General features: G+C 32.0%; 1 protein-coding gene across 1 annotated transcript; it reads left to right on the forward strand.

The window, feature by feature from the left end:
- Positions 1–1004: 1004 nt before the first annotated feature.
- On the forward strand, positions 1005–3645 carry LOC111367416 (putative receptor protein kinase ZmPK1). Its single transcript, XM_022988272.1, has one exon. It carries the CDS (start codon positions 1123–1125, stop codon positions 3484–3486), a length of 2364 nt encoding a protein of 787 aa, XP_022844040.1. The 5' UTR covers positions 1005–1122; the 3' UTR covers positions 3487–3645.
- The last annotated feature ends 8624 nt before the right edge of the window (positions 3646–12269 follow it).

Here is a 12269-nt window from a genome sequence, read left to right on the forward strand (position 1 = left end):
GATATCACTGAAATTGATAATTTTCATGCAAAAATAAGTCAAACGAACACTAAAATATAGATGATTTTTTGATTGTTTTTTCCTTCCTTTTTTTTTGTTGGCAATGGAAACAAATTTTAGGAATAATGATAGAAGTGGATATCTCTTAAATTGACAATTTTCATGTAAAACAAAGCCAAACGAACACCAAAAAATACTTTTACTTCAACATTTTCTACGTGAAAAATTATACCAATCAAACACAATAATTTACAATTCCCAGGAAAACAATTTTTAGGTAATTCAATTACCTAAAATTCATTTTCTCTCCATCCAAATTCCATCGTCGCAATCAAACAGACCAAATAATCATATGACTTTTCTAACTGGAAATTATGAGTTAAACTGTTAAAGTAGAATTGATATTACTCAGAGCATTTTAAAATTTAAAAAAAAAAAATCAATCTCAATTATCTATAATATATTTAATATCACATCAAGTGAAATTCATTTCACGGACGATTTTAACCCTACTACAATTTAATTATTTCAATAATTCCTTATTTTCATTTTTCAATCTACAATAAATACTACAAAATCATGTATTAATTTCTTGTTATATTAATTCTCAATTAATTAATATTCATATTAATTTAGACTCATATAGTCATTATAAGTGTATTTAGCTCTATTCATGTATCTAGGAATGTTAATGAATGTTTAAATTTATGTATTAACAATTAATTCTTATGTATCAAATATAGTATTAAAAAAATTGCTCATTTGTAATATTTCATTATCACAAAAAATCTGAATCATAGAGACTGAGTTTTGAGAGTAAAATTTTGTTCTCTTAAATTTCTATTTTAAATCTTATTTTCTTTATTTCGTCTAAAACTCATCAAATCCTTCTAACAAAATGATATCAAATATTAATTTTATAACACTTATAAAGTATTTAGAATGTTGTGCTGTGTAGCTTCAATTTTGTCTAGTTCCTTAAAAAATCAAACTATTGACAACCACTCCTGGCAATTGGACTAAGTCATCAATATAGTCTTGACTGAAAACCAGGCAAAAGGGGCTTATAAAGCTAATCCCAACCCTCAAGTCACCAATCAAGAACTCATCATTTTATTTTCTATGAATCAAGAATTCATCATGGAAGTGAAAATTTTCATTCTTTTTCTTGGTTTCTTTATATCATTTTCATCATCTTCTAATACCAATATTCTGAATCAAGGTTCATCTCTCTCCTCACCACAAGATGTTCTTGTTTCATCAACAAGTGGCATTTTCACAGCTGGATTTTACCCCATTGGAATCAATGCTTATGTTTTTGCTATATGGTATAGTATGCCATTTTCCAATGAAAAGCACACCTTAGTTTGGATAGCCAACAGAGATCAACCTGTTAATGGAAAATATACAAAATTCTCCCTTCTGAAATCAGGCAATCTTGTGTTAACAGATGGTGGGCAGTTTACAGTTTGGACAAGTAACACAAATTCCCGATCCCCCCTTCACTTGCAACTCCATGATTCTGGCAATCTTATTCTAACTGCCACTTTGCGGCAAAAAACTCTTTGGCAAAGTTTTGATTCACCTACAAACACACTTCTTCCCCAACAATTGCTGACCGAAAATGGCAATCTACTTTCTTACAGAAGCCAAACTAATTACTCTTCTGGTTTTTACAAGCTCTTCTTTGACAACGACAATGTCCTCCGCCTTGTTTACAGAGGCCTTGAGATAAGCAGTGTATTTTGGCCACCTCCATTTTTGCTCAGCTGGGAAGTAGGGAGATCAACCTACAATACTACTAAGGTAGCCACACTTGATCGTTTGGGAAATTTCACATCCTCAGACAACTTCAATTTTTTAACTGCAGATTACGGTATGGGGCCTCAGAGAAGATTAACACTAGATCCTGATGGCAACCTGCGGGTGTATAGTCTGAACCAGAAGCATGGAAATTGGGATGTTACATGGCAAGCTGACGTACAACCATGCAGAGTCCATGGAGTTTGTGGAGCAAACAGTCTGTGTACTTATGTTCATAATCTGTCAGGGAGGAGATGCGCTTGTTTACCTGGGCACAAGATGAAAAATGACACAGATTGGTCTTATGGATGTGAACAAAATTTCGAGCTGTCTTGTTCGGACAATAATTCGATTGGTTTCTTCCAACTTCATGATGCTGAATTTTATGGCTATGACATTGGAGTATACTATAATGTCACCATAGAGTCCTGCAAAAATATTTGCGTGAGAAACTGTGATTGCAAAGGATTTCAGTATAAATACGAGACACAGAGTGGCACTTACAATTGCTTCCCGAAAACATTATTGTTTAACGGATACCAGTCGCCTTCTTTTAACTATCCGGCATACATGAAAGTATCAAAATCTAGTCTAACTACTTACAAGAACCATGTTAAAGAATTTGAACTCAACTGTAGAGACCGTGTTACGCCAATTGACGTTGTGTACAAAAAAGAACATGAGTGGATCAAGTATTTGTTCTGGTGTGCTGGTGCAGTTGGAGTCACTGAAATCATCATTTTGCTCATTTGCTTCTTCGCAACCCGGCTGCCTACTAATGCCACCTCGCAAGGCTATCTTCAAGTTGGAGTAGGATTCAAGAGATTCACCTATGCTGAGCTCAAGAAGGCAACGCGTGGATTCAATGAAGAAATCGGACGAGGAAGCAGTGGCGTTGTTTACAAAGGCACATTGTCGGATAACCGAATAGCAGCCATTAAATGCCTAAGTGAAGCGCGACAAGGAGAAGCTGAATTCCTTGCTGAAATAGGCATAAGCGGCAGACTTAATCACATGAATTTGATGGAGACATGGGGTTATTGCTCTGAAGGTAAGCATCGGCTTTTGGTTTACGAGTACCTTGAACTCGGATCTTTATCAAACTTTTTGTATGCAAATAAACTTAATTTTCAGAAAAGGTTTGAAATCGCAGTAGGTACTGCAAAAGGTCTTGCCTACTTGCATGAAGAGTGTTTGGAGTGGGTTTTGCACTGCGATGTTAAGCCTCAGAACATACTTTTAGACTCCAATTTCCGGCCAAAGGTGGCAGATTTTGGCCTATCCAAATTAAATAACAGAAATAGAAATGAGAGGTCAACATTTTCAAGAATCAGAGGAACCAGAGGGTACATGGCTCCAGAGTGGGTATATAATCTACCTATCACGTCAAAAGTTGATGTATACAGCTATGGGATTGTGTTGTTAGAGTTAATAACAGGAAGAAACCTGGCAAATGACAACGAGGGTGGTTTGGTAAATTGGGTGAGGGGAAAAGTACAAGATTCTGAGAGAAGAGTTTCATGGATTGAGGAAATTGTGGATACTTCCAAGAATGGAGAAATTGAGAAAGATAGGGCAGAAACTATGGTTAAAGTGGCATTACAATGTGCAGAGGAAGACAGAGATTCAAGGCCTAAAATGAGCCAGGTAGTTGATATGCTTCTTTCTGAACAAGGTGAGTGATTGATAGGAAGCGATCCAAGATAGTTGAATAATTCATTTTGGAAGTAGAAATGATTGTGTGTAATAATCTACTATTAATGAAAATAAAGTGTATTCGTTGCATAATTATTTAAAATATGCAATTTTCAGTGGAAATTTGATACAATATCATTTTTTTCACTTAGGTAATTTTAAGAAGGGTAAATATATTGTTCCACAAATTTTATGATAAATGCACCTTAATTAGAACATAATTTAATAAATGCACCACTACCATTTTACAATTGTAAACCGATTAAAAATTATTAAAAAAAAAAAAAAAGAAAAAAAAAAGAAAAGGAAAGGCATTGTGGTGTACTTGCACCTTCCAAAATTCACCGTCTCCAACCAAGCTTGTAGAGTCATCCTTATAGTACATGTCATAAATCATTTTGCTATGCCTCATCTTACAAGACTCATATTATTGGGTACATGACAGCCAGTTAGGAAAACAGTAAGAATACACCTAAGGCTCATACTCTACATTAGACCATCAAATAAAGGAAGTTGAATAATGCCTTCAACTAAGCCAAAACGACATGTAGAGGCCAAACCTCCATGACCGAGGCGAGGTACCACGATCTACTACAACCATTTCCGAAGCGATAAGCTTTTTGATTCGAAAGGTGCTTATGTAACTTCGCCTCATTCAAGAGATCTTTTCGTCGAGATCTTCTATTTAACATCTTTATAGAAGATGTCTCACAGATAAATCAATCTACTTGTCATATGTCTGGCCTAGGCCATGGGTGGCTACTTTCAGAATCGTTAAATGCCATCTCATCTAAGAATAAAGAGGTGACACACCTATGAACACTACAACAACAAAAAGTCATTTTCAACATTCAAAAAACGTTGCTAACGACCTTTTGCAATGTTTGGACGTGAGTTGCAAACATTGATGTTACTGTAAAGTGGCTGGATACAGCAACGTTTTAAAAACGTTGCAAATACCACATTAGGTTTTTAAAACGTTGTAAAATGTGGTATTTGCGACGTTTTTAAAGTGTTGCGAAAACTCTTTAGCAACGCTTATAAAAACATTACAATAGATTATTTGCAATAATTGCAATGTTTAACGTTGCAAATAATCTATTGCAACATTTTTAGAAATGTTGCTAAAAACATTTTAGCGACGTTTTAAAAACGTTGTCATTTCGCTAATTAATTTACAATTTTATTTTTTTTGCTACTTTTTAATATTTCACCTGTTTTTATAACAATATATTTAAAGATTGTTTGAAATTTCTATACTAAAATATGTAAATTTAGCAACGAATTAAAAATAGTGCATAAACTGAAATTAAAATTTCATTAAATATTTTTAACCCATAAAAAATACAAAATGAAAATTAATGTCATCTTCTTGTTGCATCTCCATTTCATCGAATTGCCTAGTGCATGAAATTGAGATTAAAACTTCATTACATATTTTTAACCATACAAAATACAAAATATATCTCAGACGTAATATTTCTTCTTGCACTAGTAACATACTAACAGAATTCGCCCTGCCTTGTACAAATGTAGCGGATTTGCTTTGTTTTACCTTGAAGGAAAATGAGATATAATCATGTCTTGTTTCTCTAAGTATATCAACCAGATTAATAGAGCCAAACATTGAAATCGATGAAATGATAGCAAAGTTTGATTCATAACTCATATATGGAAATAGAACTATAATTGATTTTGAAAATGGAAATACATTCGTACATATATGTAATTCGTCCACGAAACATACATTTATCAATTAAGTCTAATATTACTCTTTTGCCAAGCAACAATACTTCTCATGGCTTCACTAAGAGTTTGAAGTTCATGTGAAGGTCTATATAAGGTCAAATTATCCATATACACTTCCTCAATCCAAACCTTCCAACATTTTTGTCCAAGTGGCAAGTGATGCACCTTTGCACTTGGGTTTGTTGTTGCAATCTTCCCTTTCCTCAACAATTTCTTCCTCCTCAAATATGTATCTATGCAATAGTTGACACCTTGCATTTCTAGATGTGTAGTACCTTGGTGTGACTAAAAAATTCACAGTAAAAAAAAAAATACTTTTTTAATTAGATTTATATAAAATTTGAGATTTATATTGAATAAACATTTAATAATATAGGATACAAAAACATGAGGAGTAAAAGCACGTGAACTTATATCCTCCATATTCTGTAAGATGATACAAAAATCATGAAAAGTAAATTTACATGTAATTGACTATATTAAGCATTGTTACCACTGTATATATAATGGTAAAAGATTATAACATGTTGAGATAGTTTGAGAAGTGCTTCAACCTTTTCTTCTAACACTCCTATCATTTCTGACTGAGTTTGTAGTTGACTTTGAAGTTCTCTAACTCTCACATTACTTTGAATTTGTTCATCCACTTTTGATGGTGCAACTCTAAGTCCAACTCCTCTAACTCTTCCATGACGCTCGGGACCTAAGACTCGAGTAACAACATCATCACAAATGGCATGTATCATAAATTGATTGGGTGCACTCTTCAATCCTTTTCTGTAGTCATAGAACTCAACATTTAATATTACCAAGTGGTACATATAATAAATCAAATTACTCTTAGTTGAACATTGAATATAATACACATACCAAAGTGTCGGTAACTGCTTCATTTATCGATTTTCCATCTTTTCTAAGATGTCCATGAGTCTAGACTCAAGTTCTCAATCCTTTTATATCTAGATTTTTTTCTCTACAATAAAAATCTGGTAATTACATATACTAGAGTGGGACAATTCAAAGAAGTAGTATATATCTGTAATTTTACCATTTCATGAGCAATGCATGGATAACCCTTTCGACCCATGGTGTGGACAAGCTTTTGAGATGTTCTCATGTTGCTAAACTTGGAACTTTTTTCCTATTATGGAAACCAAAATGTATCAATGTACAATAATTATAAAAAGTGGAAACCCTGTACGCAAATATACTTGCACGAAATTCAGTCGAAAGCATATCCTTGACAAAATTTTCCCCTGCTTCTTCATATTTAACATTCTTCGGTCTAAGAAGGCCACAATGCGTGCTCTATTCACGGATGATTCGACTTGCGTTCTAATTTGTTTTCTCAGCCTTGACCTAAACGTCCTCCAAAACTTTCCCATACATTGAATTGTTATTTTTTATGAAAATTACTCGCATTGAACCTTTGTTGTACTTGTATGCAAAAATAAATTAAAGCCCGAAAAGAATATAGCTTAATAATCCTAAATGGTAGTTAAGAAATATACCTATACGAAATTTCAAAGTTCCATTTTTTTCTTCCCATCAACCAAATGCCAATCTTTAATTATATCAGGCACATGTTCTCGTACCATGGCTCCAACAATGCTAGAAAATTTATCTGAGTTATGGCCAACTACTTGCCTTTATTCATTGTCGAGATCCATCTTCTGATAACTATTTCCAGGAATCAGTTTGACCTGAGTTGGACTCATTTTCTTTTTTTGGAGCTTCTACATTCGAGAAAAAATCATCTATAACAAAACTTAACAATTCAAATGCCCAAGCATTAGAATCTATCTTTACTTGTACTTGACGAAGTTCTGATCTTTATATGATATACGTAAATGATGATATGTAATCATTATACTTTGAAGATATTTAGAGGTATACTTGTTGTTAATATAGGATCTCTAAAATTGCATAGAATAAGAAATACTCTTGATTGAGTTTAGCATGCCCATAAATGAACACATTTAAGTTCATATGTAATCTAATGTTAAGATTATGAGATAATGATTTGCATGCACATATAAAGTATGCCGAACAAGTAGAGATTGGTTCTCTCATACGAATAATCCCTTAGATACTTTTGGTGTACTGAGATAAGACAAAGCAATCAAATTATGTACATGATCTAGTCGTCTTCATGAATATCAAGATGAGATTACAATAAGTAATCGAAATGGATTTTGCAATACATTAAACCTGTTCAGTGTCCAGATCGAGTTCTGGATTTGAGATTATCTAGCGGAATGAACATAAGGAGAACTCAAATTAGATAATGGGAAATACCTAAACTAGAAGCTATATGATATTATTTGTTTATAAAAAAAATATGACATATGCTCTAAGAAATGGAGAAAATATTGTAGCACATATCGTGAATCTCCATCACGAGAGTTTAGTGATCTAGGTGATGAAAGAAAAATTCTTATTGGATTAACTATTCTTTAATCACCAGTAATTATATGGTTTATTGCATGTGATAAGGCTTGAGATAGTACAATCTAGTTTACGTGTTTGACTAACTGCAACCTATCATTTAATGGAGTTCTCTCAATGTTGGTACTTTTAACATATATAAGCTTTGGACATGTAGATAACCAAATATAGGTTATCCTAGACTCACAATCGACTATACGTGTTCTTAATAATAAGCTTAGGAACATGAGTCTGTTAAGGATGAGATGTATCTTTGAGATACACATGACAGTCGAAAATAAGGCCATATATTTTATTTTACGATATATAATATTATTACACAAAATATTTTGTGACAATGAACTTTTATTTATGTGTCAAGTTGTGCTCGTAGTTAAATTTAATAAGCAACACTAAGGATTTGTCACTTCAACGATATATAATTGTCACCTAATTGATTCTATTTTTATTTATGTATGTTGGAGATTCTATTTTAAACACATAATTTTCGATTTCTTTCATCGCAATGGAATTGTTATTGTGGTGCACATTTATATGAAAATGTAACTTAAGTAGAAATAACTCATGACTTTATGAAGAGCACACTTCAACATACAATTATTAAAATATAATTGATATCAAAATAGAAAAAAATAATCATATCATTGTCAACCAAAAAAATATAGATCAAAGTATTATCTACGAACTTGGTTACCTCTAAAATCAAAACAAATACAAATAGACTATAGCACTAGTAATTTCAATGTCGAACTACTGTGAATGATTCAACAAACTTGAAAATTAGAAAATATAACTAGAAATGTGAAGAAATAAAAATAAATAAATAAAACGCCCATGGGACACTCATATAACATTCTTGACTGCAATATATGCTTCTAACTCACCATTAATATGTTCTTTGGTTAAATATAAATTCTTGTAAAGAAAAGCTCCACAAATTTAATCAAACAAGTACATATAGAAAGTAATGAAATATTAGCTTAAAGAAAATATTTCAAGTATCTCACATTGAATATTAGAAGAAGATCAACAACCATCACAATAAGTAATCAAAAGGTGGATCGACATACCCAATGAAGAAAAAAATAAATTACATGATCGAGTTTTCGTAAGTCATAGACAAATTCATTTTTACAAAATTTTGTAGAATAGTTATTAGTTTCCCGTATTTAAATAAAATAATATACACTTTTCTTTTTTGGTAGGTAAAATTCAAGCTTGATTTGATAGTTTAGCATGTCCATAAATGTGTGAACGATACTTTAGCGAGAAGACATCGTGATTATAGATGTAGATTCAAAGAGAAATATTTCAATGGAAAAACATTAGATGATGCAATGATGAATTGTCCAACTGACATAAAGCAAGATGATTGGGACTGGTGTTGTGTCATTATTTGTCCACCCGTGAATTCAGGTTACTTTTATTAAAATTATAGATACTTGTAAATATTAAGAATAACGTAATTTGGATGTTATCTTAAAATAATTTATATAATTAAAAATGATAAATTATAATAAGCAGTTAATTATATTTATATAGAAAATAATTGCAAGCACTATCTACACATAATTTAGCAAGCCACAACTGTATTAAATATAATCATTGTGATGGATCAAAATCATTTGTTGCACGTCTTGAAGAAAAGGTAATATTTTCTTTTCTTTTATATATATATAAAAAATAGATTTGTGTACTCATTACAGTGAGAAGAAAGGGTGGGTAAACGATGAAGCACGAACAAGATATGTAAGTATATTAACAATTTATTCGTTGTTATTGACATTTTTTTATATATTTCTATTATTAACATATATTCCCTCCTCTTTCTCTTTACTTATATATAGGAGATGATGCTTCAAATTAAAGAGTTACCTATTCTAGAAGGATCTGAGGCCCCCACTGTACTTGAGATTATGCAAGAAGTTTTAGGAAAATCTAAATGTTACATTAGAGGACTTGAACATGGTCCAAAACCTGCCTCAAGCCACTCTACTCATTTGACATCGGTTGATACTGAATCAATAGCCTTCGAGAGCAAATACAAAAGCAAGCATAAGCACCATTGGATATGCGTGCTAGGCTTTCTCAATTTGAGGCACTAATGCATAAGTTCGTATCGAGTCAAGTCGACATGTCTCCACAAAAAGCTAAACCAGCAATAATGTTTAGCATGCCAACACCTACTGATAATATATGAACTATAAATTATTTATTTATTTTCTTTAATTGTTTAGACAGTTATTTTCCTTTGTGGATTGGTTCGACCTAGTATTTTTAATTTTTGTAAGTTAATATGTGATTGAAAGTTTAATCGTCTAATGCACTTTTCTTAGTTTTTTTGGGAATAAATTTTTTTAGAAATTTTATACAACTTTTATTATAAAATTTTCGCTCTTGATAAGAAATAATTAAAATTTTAAAAAAATTTGTATTACATATTAAAATTTAGCCAAAAGGAAAAACAACTTATTACAAAATAAATAAATAAATAAATAAAATTAACATTAGAAAAAAGTTAAGACAGCAAGCGAAGAATGTTACAAAATAAAATAAAATCAAAGGATGAGGCACATAGTAAAGTTTTTACAACAATGTACATTTGAGGGTTTTTGCAACGTGCATTGCATGTTGCAGTGTTCTTCAACTCTACGGCAATACAGAGTCTACAATATATGGGTGAGCATTGTAAAAAATTTACTACAATATCTTTTGTCCGTTGCAAAAAAATTATTTATTTTTTTGCAGTCATTTTTCCTCCAACTAAAGAATTTTTAGCAAAAAATATTTTTTATTGCCAAAAAGAGACCCTATTGTATACAAGCATTTTGTTGCAAGGAAAAAAGGTTTGTCGCCACAAATTTTCCCACCAAAAATATTTTGACGCCTTGCTTCTCTCATATTTTTGGCAACATTCTTTGTTATTTGTCGCAACTTCCCACATTTCACGACAACTTTTTATGTCGTCTTATATTTTGGGTACTTATTTTTTTTCATTGCAATATTTGCGACAAACTTTAAGAATGTGTCGCGTTAAGTCATTTATTGTGACAACTTTTTGTATGTCGCAAAAAAAAACTTATGCGAAATCATAGTTTTGTTGTAGTGTGGAGCTGGCACAGGCAGCTCTCTGGAGTTGGCATGTGCTAGAGCTGCCCGTGTACCCCTGATTCAATTCGACAATTATACTCTCATCTATACTCTCTTCACCATTTAACTTGAACGTAGTATTGCCTGCAACAATGGTCCCCTGTTAGAGCTATAGTTATGAGCAGTCTAACCTTGTGTTGAAGTGCACAGATAATATACAGGTGGATAGTAGAGGAGTTGAGATTTACTAACTATGCGATCATTTGAATTTTGAGATCAACAACATCCATATCTTGAAAACAATGAAATGTTGGAGATGGTGCCGTGTAAGATAAAAATCAAACCGAAGTACAAAATATAAATGCTAGGAAAATATGCAATTTCCTCGAATATAATTTGGAGTGGACCTCCAAATTGGCATTATATTAATATTTATGTTGTAATATACAAATATTCGAATGTAAAAGAACATGTGATATACTTGCGTATCAGGGACGTTAGTGTCAATGAATCAATCCTGATTATAACTTTTTTTCCACAAGTCAACCTTCTTGGTCTTTTATTATTCCAACAACTTATTATTTTTCCTTCGAAAATGATGTGTTTAATAATTTCGACAACACAAATGACTGGTGTACAGAAAATTAATTTACAGAATTTTCACAAAAATCTCACAAAGGTATGGCCCCACATGAATAAATAATGCCAAAAAATTCACCCACCCACCCCTCCTATGTGAGGTGTCACAATCCCTACCAGTACATCAATCATAACTCTTTCGAAAATATCTGATTTGTTATATTTTTGTCCTTGCGAATACGTGACGAGGACGATCACTTTCAGTGAATCAATATGCTTAGAGCTGCATAACAAGATTAAATTAGAATACACTATTGTTCAACATAATCTAATTACAAAAGTTTTTATTTTAGACTTGGGGTAAATTAATATCTTACCTTAATACACCTTCACATGAAACTATAAGATACATTGATAGAGAAGAAGAAAAAGGGAAACAAATTTATAGTATTTATTATAACATGACAATGAATCTTACAGCTAAAGTTACATATTGATATATTTGAACATCTAATCTATTGGCACGTAAACATTCATATATATATATATATATAGCCCCTCAGGTGCACTCCCTCCAACCTCCCACCTGTTTGAAATCGAATTAAACCATCTAATTTTGTTTTCTTCTATGGGTCAGTTGCTCGTGGGATGATTATTTACTCTTGTCATAAATATACATGTAAGAATGTGAGAGCATAAAAGCAAATAGAATTTCATCTGCAAATGGCGATAATCCATATGATTTATATTTTCTAATGGATCTACAAGCTAGTTAATAGTTGAAACTAAATCATCCACCAAACTTCTATTCTATCCTGAATTTGGACCATAGAAACTGGAGAAGGCAAAACACTATACGTCTTTCCCTTTTTGTTCTAGAGGAGAAGACCCAACAATGATTAATA

This window comes from Olea europaea, chromosome 18 (genome assembly GCF_002742605.1).
Source record: "Olea europaea var. sylvestris chromosome 18, O_europaea_v1, whole genome shotgun sequence".
Lineage (NCBI taxonomy): Eukaryota > Viridiplantae > Streptophyta > Magnoliopsida > Lamiales > Oleaceae > Olea > Olea europaea.

What these genes read in the sequence shown, in the direction of transcription:
- LOC111367416 (XM_022988272.1), top strand. Translation starts at nt 1,123, where the DNA reads ATGAATCAAGAATTCATCATGGAAGTGAAAATTTTCATTCTTTTTCTT.